This window comes from Anolis sagrei, chromosome 2 (assembly GCF_037176765.1).
Source record: "Anolis sagrei isolate rAnoSag1 chromosome 2, rAnoSag1.mat, whole genome shotgun sequence".
NCBI lineage: Eukaryota > Metazoa > Chordata > Lepidosauria > Squamata > Dactyloidae > Anolis > Anolis sagrei.
Window position 1 is genome coordinate 67,433,512 of NC_090022.1, and position 25,997 is coordinate 67,459,508.

At 38.0% G+C, this 25,997-nt stretch overlaps 1 protein-coding gene across 3 annotated transcripts in view; it reads left to right on the forward strand.

The window, feature by feature from the left end:
• The window catches only part of RFT1 (RFT1 homolog), a 36,698-nt gene extending 14,244 nt beyond the window's left edge, over nucleotides 1–22,454 (forward strand). For all 3 annotated transcript variants that reach the window (XM_060765891.2, XM_067463597.1, XM_060765892.2), the window contains 8 exons: nucleotides 559–693; nucleotides 3,971–4,049; nucleotides 4,809–4,859; nucleotides 10,428–10,558; nucleotides 12,137–12,281; nucleotides 15,316–15,421; nucleotides 18,066–18,315; nucleotides 20,613–22,454. In XM_060765891.2, coding sequence (XP_060621874.2) covers nucleotides 559–693; nucleotides 3,971–4,049; nucleotides 4,809–4,859; nucleotides 10,428–10,558; nucleotides 12,137–12,281; nucleotides 15,316–15,421; nucleotides 18,066–18,315; nucleotides 20,613–20,780 — 1,065 coding nt within the window. In that variant the 3' untranslated portion in view covers nucleotides 20,781–22,454. The remainder of the gene's footprint in view (nucleotides 1–558; nucleotides 694–3,970; nucleotides 4,050–4,808; nucleotides 4,860–10,427; nucleotides 10,559–12,136; nucleotides 12,282–15,315; nucleotides 15,422–18,065; nucleotides 18,316–20,612) is intronic.
• The last annotated feature ends 3,543 nt before the right edge of the window (nucleotides 22,455–25,997 follow it).

A 25,997-nucleotide genomic window follows, 5' to 3' on the forward strand; every position in this document is an offset into this window, starting at 1 on the left:
TGTGGGACTGCTGCACTTTCCTAACTTTCAGCAGTTTGAAAAAAGCTTGCACTAATTGCCTTGTGGGCCATGCCAGCATGACAAAAGTAGATCAGGATTGTTTAAAAATGGCAGCAACAAATCAAGGAGCCTTTCACAACATAACAAGGAATAATGTGTTGTCGAATAGCTTTTGTGTGGAACAACCGTGACTTCCAGCCAGTTCTGACAGAGAAAATAGCTTCTGAGATAAGATGTTTTTTTTCTTTCATTGCACTAGCCTCTAATGTTTTGATCTTGGAGTTCTGTTAAAAAGAAAGAAAAAAAGAAAGAAAGAAAGAAAGAAGGAAGGAAGGAAAGAAAGAAAGAAAGAAAGAAAAAAGAAAAGTATAAATCTGTCCAGCAGTGATTGTGGTGCAGGGTGATGATTCTAGGAAATACATTTTTTTCTCCAGATGAGAAGCTGTCCTTGTGCTTGAATTGTCCACTGGCATTTGAATCTAATCAGCAATCTGTTTGTTGTTAAAATAGAGTTTTAGCTACAGTGTTCAGTAGAGTAATGGAAAATTGTTCTTGCAGCTTTTCTATACCAGCATTTTGGTGTTATGCTATGTAATATATTTCATGAAGTTTCTGGGCTCTCCCGAAGCAACTAAAAAATCATTCCCTGTTTCACGGATTACATCTGTTTTACCTAATTTTGGAGAAGATGAAGTAAGTAGAACAGCTTTTTTTAAAAAAAATCTTTTACGTAACTTATATTCCCTCCCATTATCATAGTCTCGGGGTGGTATACAATAAAATCAATGTAAACAATTAAGAATATATAAACAGACTAAAAGTGTACTAAACAATTTGACAAGTTAAAACAGAATTAAAAAAACACAAAAATCAGTTATGCCTCAAAAGCTATTGAGAAGCCATATTCCAGTCATGCACTGCTAATTGTTCCAAATAATTCCTGCAGTAGATGTTATTATAAGCCCTGTTCCGGTATTCTACTCTGAAGAGGAGTGAGAACAGAAATTCAGGAACAGAAATGTAGCAAATATATTCAGTTCACCTTGCTACAGAGCTCTGTGCCATAATGAATCTGGTAGCTCCATATTCCAGGATTTGTCATTGGCTGAAGCCACGTTAAGGTGAACACAGTTATATTTCTACATTTGATCTTTACAATCAACAAAGTAAAATTGAGGTCGGGGAAAGAGTCCCTCTCCTCAATCCTTTCCAGGAGTTGGACTTCAAATGCTTGTGTTAAGTCATTTCTTCCTATCTGTTTTGTTTGCATTTTTAAAGGTTATAGCTTATTGAACATATTTCCTTGTATACAGTTTTATTTTATGTAATTGGTTCCCATTATAGAAAAATAACTGAATAAAGTTGTATGGCTCAAATGGTCTGTAATGCAGAGAAACAGCTATTGCTCCAGAAAGGTTAGGAATATAGTTCTGCTTCAGTAGAGAAATCTTGTAAAAATGATGTTGTTCACTCGATTCCCCCCCTCCATTTAATTTTAAATGCACACTTTTACGAAGAACACACCCCAAGATTCCATTCATTACACCTGAACACTTGTACTAGTTGACATTTCACCACTAGTTTGAAAAGTCACTTTCTTGAATGACGAACAGAAAGAAATTATCCAGTTTCTCCCACACCGTTTCTTTGCCTATGTCCTCCTGCAGTTTTGCCATGTGAAGTGTAATTTGTTCTGACATGTTCCATAATGTATCATTATTCCCACAATGGAAGGAAACCTGTTTCTAATTAGCCAGTGTTCTGCCTGATCTAAGATTATTTTATGAAACAGGTTTTAGTGGCTTGTTTCTTTAAGTCAAAATGTACAAAGAACCTACAAAGAAGCTTAATAAACCTACCTATTTCTAAGGTATCTTCCATAAACATACCTGACAGCTGGATAGCTGAAATGTTGCTGAAAATATAGGGCCTAATAGATTTATTATAAAATAAAAATGTTATACACAAGGCTTATTGTGTCTTTTAGACATATTTGATAGGTTTTGCCCTGCCCTGAAATGACTTTCTCTCATAACTGGATTTAACTAAATTTTGCTTAGAGGAGATTACACTGCAAAAGAGTATAAGAAAATCATAGCATGCAATTTATCATTCAGAGCAGCTGCTTGACTTATTTAATGTGAAAATTCATGTAACATGAATTAACATTAATGGCAATAAATCATAGCCCTTTTGGTTGTACTATTGGGAACTGATGAAAAAGACTATAATACCATAATTTCTGACAGAATACCCATGATCTTTATGCTACAAACTGGCTCACAGAGGTCCAGCGTGGATATAATTATATTTTTCCTTTATTGGCCAGTTGATCCATTCTTTTAGAGTGGATTGAAGAGGATCATGTCAACACTGTTTAATGAGCATGAACCAACCACAATACGCCCCCAGCTTTTGTGGGGATGAGGGGCTCAGAACCGCTGCAAAAGTGGAAAAATATAGATTAAACACTTCTTTTTTATATGAGAGAGCACCTCTCTAGGAAACTCTGGATCTTCAAGAGTGACTCTGGTCAAGATCAGGTGACAGTCACCATAGAATCACCTTGGATGATCCAGTGGTTCCCATCCTTTGTTCCTCCAGGTGCTTTGGACTTCAACTTCCAGAAATCCCGGCCAGTGTACCAGCTGTTCGGAATTGTGGGAGCTGAAGTCCAAAACCACTGATCTAAACATTCCTAGAAAGAACATGTTATTCAAACCTGCAAATATTCATTTATTTACTGTATTTATATACCGCTTTTCTCACCCCAGTGGGGACTTAAAGGGATTTACAACAGATAATGGCAAAATTCAATGCCTCACATACATGTAAACCAAATCATAGATCTAAACAAAACATATTACTGAGCATTAAAATCAATAAGATAATTAAATATAAGATAAAACAACAATTAGACATGAAGACATAAAATTAAAACTGCCTAATAAAAACATTAAAATCACATGATCCAAACTCGTAGTTATGGAACCTCCTTCAATTAACCTGGAAACTATTACTACTACATTCATATACCACCCCTCTCAGCCCGGAGGCGATTCAAAGCGGTTAACAGTAGGCAACAATTCGATGCCGAAACAATTACAACAATTTAAACAGTCATAAAATACTATTAAAACTTCAACAACAATATACAAATATAAAAAACATACAAAGCCTTAAGAATATTATCAAAGCGTCTCCAAATCAAATCATTGTCCAGTTGCGTCATCAGTGGTTCCATAATATCATGTCTCTATGCTATATTTGGGAAGGCCTGCTCGAAAAGCCAGGTTTTCACCTTTCTTCGGAAGGGCAGGAGGAAGGGGGCCAATCTTATCCCCCTAGGCAGTGCGTTCCACAGCCGAGGGGCTACCGTTGAGAAGGCCCTGTCCCTCGTCCCTACCAGTAGCATCTGAGAGGAAGGCGGGAATGAGAGCAGGACTTCCCCAGAAGATCTTAACATCCTAGATGGTTCATAAGGGGAGATACGTTCAGATAGGTAAGTTGGATCGAAATGGTTTAGGGCTTTATAGTCTAAAGCCAGCACTTTGAATTGTGCCCGGAAGCAAATTGGCAGCCAGTGGAGCTGGTGAAACAGAGGGGTTGTATGCTCCCTGAGCGCTGCTCCTGTTAACAACCTGGCCGCCACCCATTGGACCATTTGAAGCTTCCGAACAGTCTTCGAAGGCAACCCCACATAGAGCGTGTTGCAGAAAGCTATTTTCAAAGGGAGAAATAGGCAACATTTATTGCTTCCTTGTCTATGACCATAGGCTACGTACTGAACTGTAGCCCCTTCACTGTCTGAAAGGCCTGACATCGATGCAAAAAATAATCAACCCCCCCCCAAAGTTAAACACTGTAGCTCTATTGTATTCATGATGTATATAGCTGAAATTGATAACTGTATTTGGAATGTCCATTCCTTTAATATCCCTTTATAATTTGCTGGCTGTTTTATTTGTAGGAATTTGTAAACTGGAAAGAAGCCAGATTGACCTGGAGTTTTTTTAAACAATCATTTCTGAAACAAGTTTTAACAGAGGGTAGGTTGGAGTCTTTCTTCATCTTTTCTTGAGCACCTTTTCTTTTTCAATCAACTTAGGAAAAATGGTATTTGGACCTCACCACACCCCTCCCATTTCGTTGTCCGCAGACTGTCCATGTCACAGGGGTTTTTTTAAAAAAAAAAAATTGTGCAATTTCAGAAGAGTTTTCAAAACAGAAAATTATCAATTCACAGTTACAGCAACTTTTAAAAAAAAGGAGGATAGAGTTATTTGCCAGTCCTTTTCTGTGTCCGAAGAGTAATAGTGGGAGAAGGACGACTCACATTCATGCCTACACTGAAATGTCACAAAACAAACTGAAAATGGGCAAAGGCGCCATTTCCCATCCTACAGAAAAATACCAATTTCTAAACTTAGGGAGATGAGTGGAGCCAATTTCCAGCCCATCTTTCAAATCCACCCATTTCTACACACTGCAGAAATACAGTCCCTTGGGCAACCCATAGAATGGGTTGTACGTCATTTCATGGGATCAGTAGGATTTTGTCTTTGAAGCAGGTAGAAACAGAGGGCACTTTGAAAAGTCTTGAAAAGTTGCATATTTTATTTTGTTTTGATCTTCCAAATTTTCCTGCCGTTCTTATGCACTTACTAATGGGCTTATAAATATTGATATGAATAGCGGCTGGATTTGGCATATCATATGTTCACAAAAGTAATTTGAGGTTTCTTGTGCAGTTGTTTCTTTTGCAAATATAATGGCAAACAAAATAAATTCTAATGTTAATTTTATAGGTGAGAGATATGTGATGACTTTTCTGAATGTGTTGAATTTTGGAGACCAGGGTAAGTAAGGCAATTTTACCAAGAATACTTAGTCTTTGCTGTTTTTCATTTAAATTAAAAGACTTCTGAATATTAGGAAAACCTTCTGATCTGAATCTTTAATGTAGCTGAGAATGATACAAATTCTAAAACCATTATATGAAAAAATAACAAAATGTCTAAGTTACTGTTTTTTAAAATTACAGTTTTAGTTATACCATAATTTTTGGAGCATATTTGAACAGTAATTTGAACAGAATTGCTTCGTGCTACACTTTTAGTGCATATTCCAACATTACTACTGTCCATTGCTTTGTAAATTAAAAAAGTACAGGAACTGCTTCAGTGTTGCTTCCTGAGTGATTTAGGTTGAAAATAGTACCCATTTAATGGTGTTGCTGGTAATTATGTCATATCCCCTTTCCAATGGAAGTCTTTCTTTTTGTGTGGGAAGCCAGTAATCTACAATCTGATGTTGTGCAGTGGATCATTCTTGCCACACGATGATGATGGTGATGATGATGATGATGATGATGATGATGATAATGATAAATCTTATTTGTTACCCAACCACAACTTGTCTTGCAAACCATACTTTGTTATTTTACAAGACAAGTTGTGGTTGGAGCATGCCAGTGAGATAGAAAATCTGCTTTCATTTTGGGAAACTGCTTTAAAGTTTTGATTGAAGCTCAGATCAGATTGTTCACTTGACTGACATGGGGAGTTACTAGCCAATAATGGTGTAAGGTCATAGTTTGAATACTATTTTTCTCACCTTATGGCCACAGTGTACACACGACTGGGTGTTTCAGTATGTTTAGACTAGCATCTAGTGTAGTTTTCAGAAAAAATTAGAGATGTTTTGGAATCCCAGGCCATTCCCAGGCAACAGGAGAAAGTGATACCAATTCTCATGATAATAGGCCAGAATGGCTTTTGGAGGAGGAGGTGAGAGATTAAGGTTTTTCTAGATCAAGTCACCTTGAAATTAGAATGCAGAATGTAAAACAAAGACTTATTTTTCTCAGAGGCTTAGACATAAGGAGAGGAAAAGCAGGTGTGTACAAAGTGATGTCATGGGAGTGATTGAGGCCTTTTAAGTAGTTTCTGGGCTCTAGGCCTTTAGTGAGAACAACATTGTAAAAAAGGGGAAACAACTCCCGGTTTTTAGTCCTAAGTTCCTGGTTCCCGTATTTCAAGATTCTTGGTTTGATTCTTGTTTATGACTTCATGTTCTTGGAGGTTTTGCCTTTCTTGTGTTCCTGTTTTCATGTTTATGGATATAACTTTTGAACAATATCCTGCTCGAGGATTATTTTCTTTGCGTTAACTCAAGACTCTGTGGATGCCTTAGTTCAAAAGCTGATGAACTCTTGATCTCGTTGGGAATTGCTTTTTGTATTTTTGCTGCTTCTTTTTTGACTTGCCTTTTTCTTTTCATGCTTGTTCATTAATCAGCTTTTACTTATTGGATAATCTGAACATTGTGTGGTGTTGGGTGAAAAGGTCTTCCAGGGCTACAGTTTAACATACAATACATGGAAAGTGGCAATTTGATTCCACATTGCTTAGTTGGAGAGAAAATAGCACATATTACCATTGATATTAATAGATTGATAGCTATAAAGTAAATCTAAAGAAACAGTTTTGGTACTGTTTCATTATCTGGGTGGAGACAAAAAGGGGGCCTAGACAGAGGGGGGTTGAAGAAGTAAATCAATTTTCCCCGGTTTTCCTGTTATTCCCCCCCCCCCCCAATGTTGGCGTGGAAATAACCTTAGTTTATGACATAGGGCAGGGAGAGGAAATAACCAGCAAAAATGGGCGAAATAGTTTGCAGGCTTCAACTCCTTGATCCCCCGTAAAATAGACTATCCTCTGTCTTTTGGAGTCCACCCATACAGTGGAACAGTTCTGCAGTTTTTATTTTGCATGAATTTTGCATGGTAATATTATGTTATATTTGAAAGTCTAAAAATGAATTACCATTTTTTTTGTTTTAATGTTTTAGATTTTTTACTATAAAATATTCTTAACATTGTTAGCTAATAGTGAAAAATAGTGATAGTTTTTATTGATGTTTGCCTTTTGCTGAATGTTATAAAAAATCTCTCCAGCAAAGGATCACCGCCTTGTCGGGGCGCTGGAGCTTGAGCACCTCAATGATGTCATGAGCGAAACCGTGAAGGGCCACCCAAGACGGGACGGTTGTGGCAGAGAGGTCAGACCAAGCGTGATCCCTGGGGAAGGCAATGGCAAACCACTCCAGTATCCTTGCCAAGAAAACTAAATGGACCAGTACAACCAGAGATATGTCGGTATGCCATTGGAAGATGGGACTCCCAGGTCGGAAGATGGCCAAAATGCTACTGGGGAGGAGCAGAGGATAAGTTCAACTAGCCCCAGATGTGATGACGCAGCTAGCTCAAAGCCGAAAGGAAGGCTAGCGGCCGACGGTACTGGAGGCGAACGACGAATCCGATGCTCTAAAGATCAACACACCATAGGAACCTGGAATGTAAGATCTATGAGCCAGGGCAAATTGAATGTTGTTATTGGTGAGATGTCAAGACTAAAGATAGACATTCTGGGGGTCAGCGAACTGAAATGGACTGGAATGGGCCACTTCACATCAGATGACCACCAGATCTACTACTGCGGACAAGAGGAACATCGAAGAAATGGAGTAGCCTTCATAATTAATAAGAAATTCGCTAAAGCAGTGCTTGGATACAACCCAAAAAATGACAGAATGATCTCAATTCGAGTGCAAGGAAAGCCTTTCAACATCACAGTGATCCAAATATACGCCCCAACCACAGCTGCTGAAGAAGCAGAAGTAGATCAGTTCTATGAGGATCTGCAAGACCTACTGGATAATACACCAAAAAGAGACATTATTTTCATTACAGGAGACTGGAATGCCAAGGTGGGAAGTCAAATGACAACTGGGATCACAGGCAAGCATGGTCTGGGAGAACAAAATGAAGCGGGACGCAGGCTGATAGAATTCTGCCAGGAAAACTCGCTGTGTATAACGAATACTCTCTTCCAACAACCTAAAAGACGGCTTTATACATGGACCTCACCAGATGGTCAACACCGAAATCAGATTGACTACATCCTTTGCAGCCAAAGGTGGCGGACATCCATCCAGTCGGTGAAAACAAGACCTGGGGCTGACTGTAGCTCAGATCACGAACTTCTTATTGCCCAATTTAGAATAAAACTAAAGAGATCAGGGAAAATACACAGACCAGTTAGATATGATCTCACTAACATTCCTAGCGAATATACAGTGGAAGTGAAGAACAGATTTGAAGGACTAGATTTAGTAAACAGAGTCCCAGAAGAACTATGGACAGAAGTCCGCGACATTGTTCAGGAGGCGGCAACAAAGTACGTTCCAAAGAAAAAGAAAACCAAGAAGGCAAAGTGGTTGTCTGCTGAGACACTGGAAGTAGCCCAAGAAAGGAGGAAAGCAAAAGGAAACAGTGAAAAGGGGAGATATGCCCAGTTAAATGCGCAATTCCAGAGGTTAGCCAGAAGAGATAAGGAACTATTTTTAAATAAGCAATGCATGGAAGTAGAAGAAGACAACAGAATAGGAAGGACAAGAGACCTCTTCCAGAAAATTAGAAACATTGGAGGTAAATTTCAGGCAAAAATTGGTATGATAAGAAACAAAGATGGCAGGGACCTAACAGAAGCTGAAGAGATCAAGAGAAGGTGGCGAGACTATACAGAAGATCTGTATAGGAAGGATAACAATATCGAGGATAGCTTTGACGGTGTGGTGAATGAATTAGAACCAGACATCCTGAGGAGTGAGGTTGAATGGGCCTTAAGAAGCATTGCTAACAACAAGGCAGCAGGAGATGATGGGATCCCAGCTGAACTGTTTAAAATCTTAAAAGATGATGCTGTCAAGGTGATGCATTCCATTTGCCAGCAAATATGGAAAACACAAGAATGGCCATCAGACTGGAAAAAATCAACTTATATCCCCATACCAAAAAAGGGAAATGCGAAAGACTGCTCCAACTTCCGTACAGTGGCCCTTATTTCTCATGCCAGTAAGGTAATGCTCAAGATCCTGCAAGGAAGACTCCAGCAATACATGGAGCGAGAGTTGCCAGATGTTCAAGCTGGGTTTAGAAAAGGCAGAGGAACGAGAGACCAGATTGCCAATATCCGCTGGATAATGGAGAAAGGCAGGGAGTTTCAGAAAAACATCTACTTCTGCTTCATTGACTATTCTAAAGCCTTTGACTGTGTGGATCATAATAAATTGTGGCAAGTTCTTGGTGGGATGGGCATCCCAAGCCACCTTGTCTCTCTCCTGAGGAATCTGTACAAGGACCAAGTAGCAACAGTCAGAACTGACCACGGAACAACAGACTGGTTCAAGATTGGGAAAGGCGTACGGCAAGGCTGCGTCCTCTCACCCAACCTTTTTAACTTGTATGCAGAACACATCATGCGATGTGTGGGGCTGGATGAATGCAAAGCTGGGGTGAAAATTGCTGGAAGAAACATTAACAACCTCAGATATGCAGATGACACCACTCTGATGGCCGAAAGCGAGGAGGAGCTGAGGAGCCTTCTAATCAAGGTGAAAGAAGAAAGCGCAAAAGCCGGGCTGCAGCTAAACGTCAAAAAAACCAAGATTATGGCAACAAGAATGATTGACAACTGGAAAATAGAGGGAGAAACCGTGGAGGCCGTGACAGACTTTGTATTTCTAGGTGCAAAGATGACTGCAGATGCAGACTGTGGCCAGGAAATCAGAAGACGCTTACTTCTTGGGAGGAGAGCAATGTCCAGTCTCGATAAAATAGTGAAGAGTAGAGACATCAGACTGGCAACAAAGATCCGCCTAGTCAAAGCCATGGTATTTCCTGTAGTAACCTACGGATGTGAGAGCTGGACCTTAGGGAAGGCTGAGCGAAGGAAGATCGATGCTTTTGAGCTGTGGTGTTGGAGGAAAGTTCTGAGAGTGCCCTGGACTGCGAGAAGATCCAACCAGTCCATCCTCCAGGAAATAAAGCCCGACTGCTCACTGGAGGGAAAGATACTAGAGACAAAGTTGAAGTACTTTGGCCACATCATGAGGAGACAGGAAAGCCTAGAGAAGACAATTATGCTGGGGAAAGTGGAAGGCAAAAGGAAGAGGGGCCGACCAAGGGCAAGATGGATGGATGGCATCCTTGAAGTGACTGGACTGACCTTGAGGGAGCTGGGGGTGGTGACGGCCGACAGGGAGCTCTGGCGTAGGCTGGTCCATGAGGTCACGAAGAGTCGGAGACGACTGAACGAATGAACAACAACAACATAAAAAATCTTTGGTTCAGAGTGAATGCTATAGTGTTCGCACAGTCATGGACCTTATAACTGTGTTATAACATTTACAGTTTTTAATCTTCATATATTGATAAAACATTTTACATGGAAAATATATTTTTATAAAGACATATTTATTTGATTTACCAAATTATAAGACATGTATCATTCCTTCTACTGTTACTACTGATCATACTTTAATTTGAAAAGCAATAATACAATATTTTTTGTTTATTTATAAAGGTGTATATGACATAGTGAATAACCTCGGTTCTCTGGCTGCTAGATTTATATTTTTACCAATAGAGGAGAGTTTTTATGTTTACTTTGCTAAAGTTCTGGAACGAGGGAAAGATATCAAGCTGCAGAAACAGGTAAATTTACTTGTATTACAATTAAAGTAGCTAACATATAGAGCAAGGTTGGGAAATATAATTAAGGGAAATAGTAAATCTCACTGTATAGATATTATGATCTATGAAAGGAAGATATTGATATTAATGTTTGTTTTATTTTTATATGTATTTTTCTAAGAAGCTCTGATTAAAGTTTATGATAGAAAAGGCACACATAACATACTCGTATTTGTGAAACTCTGATAATTTGTATTGTTATTTCTTATGTAAATGTTGGTTTTGTTATGGTGGGTAGGCAACGGAGGAACACCAGAGGGACAGCATTAGATCTTAAGGATATCTTGTAGGGTCACAAATAATGATAATAATAGGAATCTGCACGCATTATTCGCTGATACATCACACAGTCCTAGACACTTGGGAAGTGTCTGATGTGTGATCTAGTACAGCAGCCAGCATAGTGATCTTGTTTGCTATGTACTAATCTTGTTATGTTCCTAATAATAATAATAATAATAATAATAATAATAATAATAAACAACAACAACAACCTGCCTCTCCTTGAATTTGAAAAAAAAAAAACATGCCCCAAATGCCTCTGGGTTTATGGGGGCATTTTGTTCAGGGTGCCTGCAAAATATGGTAAAAATGCAATCACAGCCCTCAGTGGACACTTTGAGGCCCTAAGGCAGTGGTTCTCAACCTGGGGTCCCCAGATGTTTTTGGCTTTCAACTCCCAGAAATCCTAACAGCTGGTAAACTGGCTGGGATTTCTGGGAGTTGTAGGTGAAAAACCCCAGGTTGAGAACCACTGCCCTAAGGGGTCTACGGATTTTTAGATGTGGTAGAGATGCTTCCCCCCCCGCCCCCTCCCCCTGGAGTGCATTTATGGATGTTTTGAAGCAAAATATTTTTGATCCTTGTGGGACTCAGGGATCCAATGGTATCCACCCCTAGTTTAGAATATGCACCCGAATGGGATTAGCTTTTGAGGAAATGTTTATTGGATCAGAGCTTCTGAATAGATATTGTGCATATTTTTTGTGTAGTAGCTATAAACTACTACACAATGGGATGCATTTCATGGAGGTAAATAATGCTTTAAGTTCAATGTAGAATGAAAATAGGGTGACTTTTAAAATTATAATTAAGTATAGTTTTATTCTTTGTATTGCATGTTATGTTATGCAGTAGTCTTGTACCGTCTTGTATTTCAAGGGCTGTTGATTTGCTAAAGGCATCAAAAAAGAGCATAATATTTTGCCATTTACTCGGTTCCCACTGTTATTGCTTTCCTCTGATGCTGTCAAAGCTGGTTCTGTCAACACATTTAGCAGAGTTTTTTTTTGTGTTTCCTGATGTTTTGCCTCATGAAGGGATTTGAACAAATTAATTGCTTATGTCGAGAATGTTCAGCACATTCAAACTATAAATGTAGGTGCTGTTTAAATTATTATAATTTAACTGTTACTAGCAACAAAAATAGTGGATTGTAAAATCTAATTAAGTGATGTTACAAATTTGTTGCTATAATTTAAAGGATGTTGCATCTGTTAAATCAGTGTTAAATCAGTGTATTTCTTGCTCTTTTTTTAGGATGATATTTCCATGGCAGCAGCTGTATTAGAATCATTGCTAAAACTAGTTTTTCTGGTTGGCCTGACTATTACAGTTTTTGGTTATGCGTATTCTCAGTTGGCGCTGGATTTTTACGGAGGCTCCATGCTCAGTGTTGGATCAGGTAATTGTTATTGTTCTGAAACTCACTTTATAAATAGAAATTTATTTTGTGAAAATCTCCTCTGTTTTTCATTGTCTGAAAATACTATCAATATAGAAATATGATCACAGAATAGGTGAAATGTTTAAATTGACTGGAGAAAAAGTGTATTTTTCCTTTGTTTTCAGTGCATTGTTTGTATTGCAAAGTAATGGTGGTAATGGGTTTACTCTACAATTTATCTCCCACGCTAGCACTGGGAGAAGTAGTGCTTCTCTTTCAACTAGCATTAGTTATTAAATTGTTGGTATTAAATCTCATTGAAGATAATAATTATTACAATGTCATAATTCTTAAAAAGTCTCTTATAAGAGATAACATAGTTTTTTTGTGAGATATGTTTTATTTGGATGAATGTAGAAACATCCCTGATTAATGTTAATTCTCTTGTATGCTGCTTCTTGGACTTTTGGGCATATGGCTAATCAGGCATTGTGCTGATTGGAAATAGAAAAGCTGCAATTTTATTTCATTTATCTTATTCCACCCAGTAGGAAATACTTCCAAGTAAACATGCATAAAATTGAGTTGTGCCAGCAAATTTGCAGTACTTTTTAAAAAGGTCCTTCAGAATGGTAAAACTGTGTAACAGTACACATGTCTAGTAAGGACTGGCATTGGCCATCTTGCTTTGTGTTTGCCAGTATTCATGAACAAAGTGTCTTACGGTTATCATCAACTGAGGTAATATGGGACATATGAAATTTGTCAGCAAAGACCAACTGATATGCTTTTTTCGTGTTAGGAGTGACTTGAGAAACTGCAAGTCACTTCTGGTGTGAGAGAATTGGCCATCTGCAAGGACGTTGCCCAGTGGACGCCTGGATGTTTTGATCCTTCTTGGCAGGGGGTTGGACTGGATGACCCATGAGGTCAAATCCAACTCTATGATTCTATGATTCTATGTTCTACCATCCTTGTCGGAGGCCTCTCTCATGTCCCCACATGGGGAGCTGGAGCTGACAGAGGGAGCTCATCCGCTCTCTCCTCAGATTTGAACCTCCGACCTGTTGGTCTTCAGTACTGCTGGCACAAGGGTTTAACCCATTGCGCCACCAGGGGCTCCTAACTGATACGCTGAAAGGTGTTTAATTAGCAAACTTTAGCCTTGAACCTTGCTTCTTTGAGGCTTCAGGAACAAGAGTTCACAATCAAAGAAGGGACGCATTTCCAATGTGCTTCTTGGGATCTAAACGTAGCTTGTTTCACTTCTTTGCCAGTGCTATTCAAGTGTGGCAATGGGGGTTGTGGGATGGGGAAGGAGAGGCAGCTTTAAAAATGGCTGGGGCATGTCTGTGGGCCCTTTCCTCATGTAAGGTATAGTAAAATTAAAGGAATATCCGGGCAGGGTGGACACCACGATCACACCTCTGCCCTTGGATATAGCGTAGAACAAAGGCTGATCCTAAGTGACCGAAGTACTTGGTAGAAATAGCTGCCACTACCTCAGAATTGCTGGCCTGAGGAACCAAAAGGGTGTGAATGTATTTTTAGTTAAAAGGATATTTGAGCTCTTGGACTTCTATGGCTGACTGGACTTTAGAAATGTATTGAGAGAATGAGTTCTGAGGGAAACGAATGGATTGAGGTAAACACCAGTTAAAAGTAAACTAGTAAAGAGTTTATTTTAACTTTAGAATAACAACAACTCGTTGGAAATGAGTGGTACAGAATCTTGATGCAGTTGCAGTAACTTGGTTGCTTAATACAAACAGTTCCCCTGACAGAATAGCTTTTTCAGCTGTGAGTCTCTTTAAAGTAGAACAAACTGTTCTACTTTAAGACACAGTTTCTCTTAGAGCACAGACTCCAGTCTGCCTCAGTCACTGGGCTATAAGGTATCTGTAAACCTCTCCTAAGTTTACTAAGACACAGCTCTCTTTTACTAGTCCTCTCAACGTAGTAAAACTCTAGCCTAATGTCTTCACCTTATTCCCAAACCTAGAGACTCGCTAAAAGCTCTTCTTCTCCTGTCAGTTCCCTGCTGTAACTCCCTATCTAAAAATCCACAACCTTCTCTGTCTCTATCTAAGACTCTTTTACCTTTCTGTCAAACAAGACCGCTCCTTTCCCTCTCTAAGCTGACTCCACCCCCGATTGCTACACCCAATCAGGAGCCAGCCTGACTCCTCCTCCTGCTCTCTTGAATACCAAGATGCCAGACACTGCTATGCAGGCTTCGGCCTAGCCGACTAAAAGGTAGATTTATTACATAAGGCATTGTAGGTAGGGAACAAATAGGGGTTAAGATATTGGAAAATCGCTGCAGTTGATGAAGAACTGATGCAGTTAATGTAGACAGTGCCACTTCATGTAACTCATTGGTCTAATTTGGTTTAAGGCAGCTTCATATGTTCCTTGATGATTTATGGAGGTTTTTTAAAGGGGCTGATTCAATGTTTTTATTTGAAATTGATTTTGGAATAGGTACAACATGTCAATCAACTGTACTTTGGCATCTGCCGTGTTCATGGAAATGATGTATAAATTCTGCTAATGATATGTAGATTAGTGGCAACCATCTGCCTCATGATAGGCCTTTGACGGTCTTCCTGTTTCTATCATGCAGCATTCTCTGGCACTTGCAGAAGCTAAGGACGTGGGATTGCCAATGACTATGAAGTGTAGGGCTTCACAGTTATCTGTTTTTGTTGCATAATGTACTTAGCATAATGTAGCATAATTTATCTAGTATGTACCTATACTAGAATTCTCGACCCACATTGAATACCTGATTAGTTCTTCTGCTTCCTATATTGGTGTACATGTGTATGTTGCCTTGAAGTGTAGAAGTCAATAAACTCTGTATATCTATCTGACTGTTTTACTCAACAGGTACCTCCCCCCACCCCCCAACCTTGTGTCCCACATAACGCAAGTGACAATGTGAAATAGTGTTATAATTTATTGACATCATTTTCATTTGGATGAGTGATGCTGCTCAAGGTTCAATAATGAGAGCTTTATTAATCTACTTGTCACAATGTTTTCTCAGGTCCAAGTCTCCTACGTTGTTATAGTTTTTATGTCTTGCTGATTGCTGTAAATGGAGTAACAGAATGTTTTACATTTGCATCTATGAGTAAAGAAGAAGTGGACAGGTATGTTAAAACAATCTCAGTAAGTGATATTGTAATGTAGCTTTTAAAAAAATATCTTCAGATTCTCCTCTGCTTTGCACGAGATGTAGAATCAGAATTAATACTAGTCTGGATCCTTCAAAGTAATGATTACTTTTCTGGTCATGTAATGTGTTAAGCCATTCTTATTGAGAAATCCTAAAACGCTGAGTCTTGATGGAATAGCATCAGCATAGGATAAGAGTGTAGTTGCAGTCTCATCAAATACACAGAGAAAGTGTATAAAGAGCTGTGAAGAATGTAGTCACTATTATTATTTACTCACATAGGATAATGTCACAGAAGGAGGAAAATCCACCCCCCATCCTTGATATTCTTGTGACTTGATTAGTAAGGAACCTAATAGTCACACATCCTGCACTTTATCCCATGCCCTCTCTCCATTACTGCAGCTGGCACTTATTTTATTCCAATGTTTACAGCCCGGCCATGGTGCCAGAGGATCGCAGCTTGATTGAATCTGAATTGATGTATTTTATATTGTGTTCACTTTCATGTTTGTTTTTGGCACTTTGTGCCGTCTGTAAGCCACCCTGAGTCCCTTTGGGGAGATGGTGGTGGGATATAAGAATAAAGTTGTTGTTGTTATTCTTGCACTGCCTTCTCCCAGAGGTCTCTGTGGCATAACATTTCTTGTCGAGTATTATACTAAGTAAAACACAATAGTTTGAGTGTGCGAATTAGCCTTGAAAAATGTATGTGTCTTAAAAGTCCTAAGATTAGTACCTGCAGCATGACTGGTGTCTTTTCCCCATGTCTGTGATCTAACACCAGTCCTGAAGGTGATACAGTAATAGCTATCATTGATCCCACTCCATGGAATTTGAGTTGTAACGCAATTGTACAGCAGGCCTTCCACTTTCACAGGGGCAATGGGTTCGTAAATAAAAACCCAGATTATTTTACTCAACAGAACACTTCTCTGGGAATTTTTAAATCCTCTAACATGATTTTGTGATCTGGCAGAAGTTGATCATAGACTTGCGCTGGAGGGCCTACAGATTTCTAGAACGAATACATTGATCAAATGTGTGAATAATCAAATTCATGAAAGTTAAAGCTGCAAATGTGGAGGGCTGTATATCATGTAGTGATGGAAACTGAGAAGTATTCCAAACACCTATAATACTTTTAAGTATGTCCTGTGACCATTTTCTTCAATGCACCTGTTTTGCATTTTTGCTGGTGAGTGGTTAATGCCAAGTGCCCTCTGGATGTCATATATGTATCTCAACAAATTCTACTGTTGAGCTTAACATGCCTTTGTACTTCAATAGATGAAGCAGATGCAGACAGGTCACACCACTCCTCACAATTGAAGTTTATGAAAATCTTTACTGCTAAAAACAAATGTCAAGCTTCATGCTACTTTGAGTTAAATATTTTGGGATAATACAGCTGTTGTCACTGTGCCATTGAGAGGGATAATTTGCTATTTCATTTTATTGCTACTATGTTTTTTTGGCCAAATATATATCATGCCTTTAAGGCAGATTGGTAAGATATAATTAATTTGAAACTCCAGCATCAGTAAAAGTATCCTCTGGTGAAAAACAGTATTCCTGAAGATGCTCATCACAGACTTCTGCTATAAAATCAGTATAGAGTTGAATTAATTCTCATTTTCATGAATTAGTTATTAGCTCACATTTTTTTGTACGTGTGTGTCTCTGTGAACTAATGAAGCTGTCTTGACACAGTATATTATGAGTCAAGGAGAGATACAAATTCTTTTGAAAGAAAACACGGGGTAATACGTTACATTTTTGTTTGGCATGCTAAACATTTTTGTAAATTAAATGGATGTGAGGAGGGGAAAGTCTATATTTTAAAACATTTTCATTCTTGAAACATACATAGATGTTGTTGTAAGCTGGCATTCATGGGACTGAAAAATAAATATTGACAACCATTTAAGACCCATGTTCTACTTACTATCTGTTCTGTTTTAAGAGCAGATGGTCTAGTTGGCATAATTTAATTAATAAGGGATGACCTCAAAATTTAGCAGCTATTCTTTGGAGAAATAGAACACAGTGGCCATTTAGCTACTTTTTAAAAACGCATTGCCTAGCTTCCTTCTAAACTGAGAAGTACTTATCTCTTCCTCCCTCCCTTCCATCTTGAAGTGATTAGTGACTTCATCCACTCAGTATTACAGATGACAAGCTAAGACATTATAGTACAAGGCATGAGCCACTTGAATGTGAGATCTCATCTGATCTTGGAAGCTAAGCCAGCGCAACTCTGGTTAGTAGTTGGATGGCAGACCACCAATGAATGCCGGCTTCTGTGAGCTGTATTTTAGAGGAAGGAATTGGCAAAGCCATCTGAGTATTCATTGCCTAAGAAAATGCTATGAAATGTCATAGGATTGCCATAAGTCAATGAGTGGGTTGATGACATGTATGTGTATACGTATTGAGTTGATATCTGAGGAGAGATTTGATTTTTGGCTGATAATTAATCTGATAATTATTAACCGTTGGGAATTACCATAACCAAACCTGTTCATACTTTCCTAAAAGTTCATACTGTTCCACATTTTAGAAATGTAATCATAAATGTACTGAAACAATTTTCTTGGTTTTTCTTTGCTTTTTAGGTACAACTTTGTCATGCTGGCTTTGTCCCTTATATTTTTGTTCATGTCCTATTTCTTGACGTATTGGCAAGGCAGCATAGGTTTTATTTTGGCAAACTGTTTCAACATGGGGATCCGAATAGCGCACAGCATCCATTACATCTACAAATATTTTGAAAAAAGCCCTTATAGGCCTCTAAAAGGTCTTCTCATTTCACGATTGCTTATTGTGGTTTATATCATTAGTGGAGTCGCCACCGGTGTCTCAGAGGTGAGTGGTGCTGCCTTTCTTCTCATTTTGCTTTCACTCTCTTGGAAAAGGGATAAAAATGTATTTTTTTGATCAGGAATCTCTTGGAGCGCTCTGATAGTGTAAGAACAGTCTCACAAGCAGTTACACTTTCTGTGAAATCGCACAAGATTGTAAATATAGCTGTGTATGTGTTATTATGTTTGTGTCAACACTACCCAGCGTAAATGTGGTCCCTTGCACAACCCAAATTTCTTTAAGTACAGATAGCCTTGCTGTTTTATGGTGGTGAGTATGCCAAATGAAAGATAAATTGTTATTACTATATCATTATATATAGCAATATAAAAAGGAGCAATGTGCCGTAATGAAAACTATCTCAACAATAATAAGAGAGCCCCAACTCAGTGTAGACAGTGCTACTCCACAATGCAATATAACTAGGGTCATGTTCTATGGCCCAATTGTAATGTCACTAAGCAAAGTTTTAAAAATATAATGCTGCATATTTTGATATCACTAGAGTCCGGTGGTTTTCTGTAGCCCCTCTCATTCCATGTCCCCAGTAAGGATACATGGAACATGTTACATGGTTACTTTGGATGAAGTCCTATCACATCTTGTCTTTTAGACAATGCTCCATCACAAGATAGAGATCTTGATTTCTGCTGTATATCAGCTTTACTCTTTCCACTGTGTCTTTCATGTTCTTCTCCATTCCTTTGCTGATCTTCAGTCCTATATCTGGTTACTTGTGTTATCAGCTGCCACATAGTTACATTGTACTTTGATGTTGTTGTGCTTTAAACCTTTTTTCTTTTGTGCTTTTCTTTTACTCTTCTCTTTTTGTTTGTTTCACTTTCATTTTCCAAACATAATTTCCTTACTGCCCTTCCCTTCCCTTCCCATCCCATCCCACCCTACCAGATTCCTTTTTTGGTGGCTGGAGAGATAATTAATTCTTGTGAAATAGTTGAATGCAATAAAACAGTGTCCTTTGCACAGTGGGTAGAAATATGACACAACAATCTTATTCAGTGTCACATTGTTGATGCATATTTATGCTCTATTATAATTAGATAGGTTTGGAACAGTTATTGCATTAAACATATCAAGTTTAAACAGAGAAAAGCCAAGTGAGTTCAGTTGTTATGGTTAAATAAGACATTGAGTAGTTTTAATTAGCCAATCTGGAAGATGTAATTTGTGGTAGCTCCATGTATTCAGATCGTGTACATATATCAAAGACATGCATAAAGCTGTGAAATACAAATGTGTGTGGAACTTAACTTTGTAAATTTACTTCTAACTGTATTTCTTTATTTGCATCAAACCCTTTTATAAGAAGCAATGAAAAATCACCCCCAACCATTTACAGACTGCTTACATAAAAACATTTTATTTTTTAAAACAAAACTCTTTGCCATAACTGTGAGATGCCTCAGTCTGCCCATTTATTTTCTCCAACTCTTTGGAGATGTGTAGGGCAGTAGCCTAACCACGTTTCACCTCTCAGAAGGGAACTGATACTGACAGAATGTGCTTCTCAAACTGACATTAGCTGGTATGCGAAGCTGCTTTCTAGGTCAGTATGGCTGCAGGGACATCCTGTATATAGTCATGTATCAGTTATTGTTATATGTGTTAGTCTTGGCCAAAATTATGCATTTTAATATGACTTGTGGATTTGTAGAGGGTCACTCTCTAAATGGGGAAAGTACCAGTCTTGCTTCAGCTGTCACTAATATTTTCCTGTCCAGGCGTTTAAAAAAGCCAGAAATTGTGATATGGCAGAGAGAATACAGAGGGTTGGTGTTTCTTTTAATTTCTCTCAGGAAGAACTAAGTTCTTGTTTTTTGTCATTCTACTCAGAGAAGGAGATTGTTGCTCTCTTTTTTATCAGTTAAGGTACAGTAACCTGTGGATAAGTTGACCCAGGGTTTTTTGGCACAATATTTTGATTAAAATTTCTAGACTTACATACGAGTATATACAGAAGTAATCATTCTGAATTTCACACACATATAATTCCACATATATTTGCACCAATACACACACACACACACACACACACACACACACATACACACACATACATACAATGTATTGTTCCACATCATTCCCCATACATATTTGGACTCTCACTCCATTGAACCAGATTGAGCACTAGCTTTGGGGATTGTTATAATTGTGGGGGCTTTTAAAACCATGTTTTTAAAAATGTTTTTAATTTGTACATCACTTTAGGAACCTAAGCAGTTATGTGTGAAACATAAATGCTAGATATAAATAATAACAGAAGTTTTCTTTCTTTGTAGGTATTCCTGTGCTGTGATAAAGGCTGGATGTCAAGGTTAATTCACATTGCTGTGGGAACAGCCTGCTTTATAGCAACTCTTGCTACTATATTTTTCACAGAAACCAAGCTGATACAGTTTGTCAGAACACACATTTTATCAAGATATTCCAAAGAAGGAATAAAATAATAATATGCACATGGATGTATATGTTTGCAACAGAGTATTTTATACTTGACACAGAGAATTGATGTACAGGTTAAAGATGTAAGAACGTCAGTGAAAATAATGCAATGTGATGAGGTGAGGGTCTCCACTCAAAATAATTTAAGGCAACAGGTTTGCTTCAAACTCTATCTGTGCCAGGGGCAAGCAACTTGGCAAGCAGAGGGTTGTTTTGTAAATGTATCCATAAGCTCAACAGTACTGCTGATTATGCATAACATTTGCACTTATGCAAATGTATGGGCTCATGGCAGGGGCTAGTAAATATTTATTTCATATTTACCTGCCATATATATTAGGGACCAGGCATTCCCATGACGTTATTGCTACATAAAAATGAGAGTTGCTAAATTCCTTGTTCCTAAATTTATTTCCAGTCAGACAGAACTAGACAGGCAGTTTATTCAAAAATATTTCTTTTATTAAAGCAAAATTGTTTGTTGCATTATGTCTCATTTTAGAATCACTTCAGCTTCTAATATTTCAGCCTTTAGGGAATTTTGTTCATAGAGACAGCTTTGTTGAAAAGTAGGTGATCTGTCTTTATATATATTATCAATATTGGACAACATCCAGGTTTGTGTGACCAGACATCTTCTTGGGCCTTTTCTCTCATTTCCCTCGGCACCTACAGTCTTTTCCACAGAATCTCCCTACCATCTGTAATAGCTTTTGACAGCGTGCTATGTTTGTGTGTAAGAGAGTGCTGCAGGAAAAAATTGGTATTTCAGCTTTTTCTGTCCAGCTGGAAGAATCTGTCAACTGGGAACAAACCACTACCTAAAATAGTTGTTAATACAAAACCTAGAATATGCATCAAAGTAATCATAGGAGAGTTTTCTTTTTAAAATGAAATTTTAATATGCAGTTGAAATGAGGGATATTAATTTTAATTGTATATTCTATTTTAAATGTTAAAATGGAGACATTCCTGCTTGCAGCAATTTCCACATTAAAAAACAAAGCTTTTTTGGATTATAATGAAGTAAAAACCTCATAGGGAAAGAAGAATAGTATCTGGAGAACTGGAACAAATGGAAGCCAGAACATCATGTTATCAGCATAAACATAGACATTCAGCAAACCTGAAATATGATACACATTTGAAATAGAATTATTTAACATAAATCTATGCAGCACTCAGTTAACAAAAGGTTTAACAAACTTTCCCCCCAAGTCTTTTTATCACTCCAGCTCCCTTACCTACTCACCTTCTGTCTAGTTGGAAGGGTTTTTTAAATGCGCATTGGGAGTATGGAGAAGGAGGGACAGAGAAATGCAGACTTCAATGTCAGTTTGGAACAGTGAATATGCAATCAAAATAAAGTTGGGAAAGAATGGGATTCTATTCTTGCATAGTTTACTGTGTGTGCCTACCTACATTGGGCAGGATAAACAGCAGTTGCCTTCAGTTCTATTATAGAGCATGTAAAAACAGTAAAATAGAGAAAGAGAAAGGAAGGAAAACAGATAAACCTACCTCAAGCTGACAAAATAAACATCACAAGAACAGTGTAAACTGATGAATGATAAAGATGGAAAATATTATTTTTAATTTACAGAATGCTTAGCAGATGTGATTGTTGCATTTCACAAGTGCACAGTGTTAAATTTGAATAAAACAACAATTGAAACATGTTGAATTGGGGTTTTTTTTGGTGCCCAGTCTCCATCCTACCCATGTCACCTCTGCCACCAGTATCAGAGTATCTGTTAAAGATGTAATGCCCATGAACACACTGACTTCATTAATTGAGCTACACTTTTATATAATGTTTATATGTAGAAAATGTGTTTTCTTCAATTTCAAGTATTATATTTGGGTAAGCAAACTTTAGGGAAATGCTTACAGTCATTTAGATCTATGCCATTTTTGTATTCAATATGCATTAATATCACTAATGATGAAAGACCTCAATAATTATGGAACAAGTTATGGAAACTATAGCCTTGTTTTGCTGGGTACTAATAAAATATAAATTTAAAATTCACAATTTAATATTGACTGGATAGGCCTGCCAGAAGAGATAGGTCTTTAATTGTGTTTTACATTTAGACAATTCGTTTAGCTGTCAAACCTCTTCCAGCAGGTCATTCCATAGTTTTGGGATGGCCGATGAAACAATCCTCTGGGTGACAGTTGACAGCTGGGTTTTGGCAGATTGAAGTAAATGCCTCCCAGAAGATCCGAGTGTCCTAAAGGCAGATTGTGCAGAAGAAGGTAATCCTCTAGGTAACCTGGACCTAAAACCATGCTTTAAAGGTCAAAACAACACTCTGTACTTTGTCTGGAAACTTATTGGCAGGCAGTAGAGTGACTTTAGTATAGGTGTAATATGCTCCTGGATATTCCTGTAACTGGTCTAGCTGCTGTGTTTTGAACTAATTGAAATTTCCAAACTTGGTACAGAGATAGCCCAATGTACAGAAAAATGTAGATGTCTAACCTTGAGGCTACCAGTGCATGCACTACCATATTCAGGTCTTCTAAATCGAGGAAGGGGCACAGCCGGTGTTTCAGCTGAAATTGGTAGTAAGCACTCCTGACAGTTGCATCTACCTGGGCTGACATTTGGAGGGACGGATCCAGGAGTATTCCCAAGCTGAGGACAGTCTTTCAGGGGGAGTGTTTAAAACTAGTTGAAACATTTCCAAACCCAAGTTAGGACCTTTAATATGAGAGTTATCCAAAAGTAAGGTTACAAGGCACGTAGCTCTCATGGGAAATTTTCACGGGGGAAGTTGGTATCACTGCTGTGAAGCAGGAAGCCAACGGAAGTGAACCAGCAGTGCCAGTTGTCAGTAGCTCATAGACTGGCGCTGTGGTGAAGGTTAGAGATGGGTATCCTCATTCCATTTCCCTTCTGTCTCTCCTTCATGACAAGGCATGTCTGCACACTGCTCATGCAACACAAGAGTTGTTGACTTCATTTGGTTGGGATGTTTTAAGCCACCTCTCACACAGCCTCAATCTCTCACCAAGTGACTATCATCTGTTCACTAAATTGGAGGAACACTTGGGTGGAAAGCACTTTTACGACAAGGAGGAGGTGAAAATCAAAGTGACAAACTGGCTGAAAAAGGTGGTGGGAGATTTCTATGACACAGGCATCAAAAATCACATCACGCGGATGACAATGTATTGAACTGAATTGTGATTATGTGGGAAAATAATGTAATACCTAGGCTCTAATCCATGTACGTTTTATTAGAATATGTTCATTCTTTGTATTTTAAAAAAAGTCTTGTAACCTTACTTTCTAGATATCCCTTGAAGTAAGCACTTTAGTTTTATCCTGGATTCAATTTCAATTTGTTTTCCTTCATTCATGTTTAAATCTTTCCTATACTATACACAGGACCGGTGTAGCCCCTTGGCTTCATTAAATTTACATTAGTGAAAGCTGCCTCTGAACAGCAACTTTATTACAAGCCTTTCCACAATTTTGTTTGTTGTTGTGTGCCTTCAAGTAGTTTCAGACTTATGGTGATCCTAAGGCAAATTTTATTACAGGGTTTTCTGGGGTTGACAGTGATTTGCTCAGGGTCATCCAGTATGATTCCATAGCAGAGAGGCAATTTGAACCCAGGTCTCCAGAATGCTGAAATCAATACCCCATGTTTTCTTAGAAGTAAATCTTTTTGCTTATAATGAGACTGATTCTATAGTAGTAGGATAGTAACCTATACATTTTGTACTACACTTCCTGTCACCCTGGCCATTGGCCACGTTGACTAAGCTCATGGGAGTTCAGTCTTGTCCCCTTCTGAGTTTGCCAGACTTCTATACCTTTGTCATTGTAAGTATATTTAGACCTGCAGCTTTACTATCTGAAGTGATAAATCATAGTTTACCTATCTGGATGTGTCATAAAAAGGAACCAGTTAGGTGCAGCTGAAACCAGCACTTGGAGATAAAAGCAATACAGTCCTAGTTTCCAGAGACTGTCACCCTGATTGTGTGTGTGTGTGTGTGGTTTTCTGCCTTCCACAAAGGAGAATCAAAGTATAGATTAACAACCATTGAAATACACTGATTACAATAAAAAGGTTTTAAAAATTAAATCAGCCTATTAAAACGATTTAAAACAGTTTTAAAAGCATTTAAGACATAAGTAAGAACAAAAGGCTGTTTCATTGCTGTGAGGAATCTGAAGTATGAAGTGTTAAGGAAAAAACTATCTGATGTTCTCCATTTGTATTGAATGACTATTTCCATTGGTCTCAGCCAATATGCCCAATAATAAGCAAGTGTGGAAATTTTAGTCCAAGAAATTGCAGGGCGCTATCTTTGTTTACTCAATTCATGGATTCCACATTGTGGAAAGGTATGGTTGCATTTTGCAAGTTGTGCTTTTTCTGGAAAAGAAAAAAGCCCAAGGGCTTTATACAGGCAATTTTGAGAAGAGTGTTCAGCAGATCAAAAACATCAGGAAACCCCATCACATTATGTTGTTATAGCACTACTAATCCAATTTTACTGCTATTCTGTAACCTGTAGAATTTGGTGTGTTGTAGTTTAGTGAGGCTTATGAGTGGTCTGGCTGAGAATATCAAATTGTCCTCCTAATACTGCAAATTCCAGCATGCAACATGATGTCATGGCAGTTAAAGTGGATTAATAGTACTATAAAGTTTTGTGTAGTGGGGCCATTGGATAATGTCACACAGAAATACATTGGATGAGTGAGAACATGTGATTTGATCATGGAGCTTTACATCAGAGATTGCAAGATGTTTCATGTTGGTGACACACCTTTCAAATGAATGAATGAGTTGTTTATTGTACTAGCCATATGCCATGACATCAAATAATATACTTTTAAAAGTCCAGTATACACTTTCAAATATAAACATTAAACCTTATTCTATAAACTACCTCTTTCAAATTTTAGACATGCATCATTTTGCAACACAGTAATTGAGTTTTACTAACAGACTGGTGATTAAACTGACACCTTAGAAGAGATACACAGACACATACATAAACTGCGATAATGAAATGTATAGGGACACAACATATCTCACGAAAACCTTTTAATTTATTTTTTAATATATGATTTATAAGATAACGTAAGAACATATATTTCTAAGATTTTTGTCATTTATTAAAATACTAATATTAATATTACTAATATTAATTGGCACATTTGCTGTGCAAAATTGCATGCAAGTTGGTAT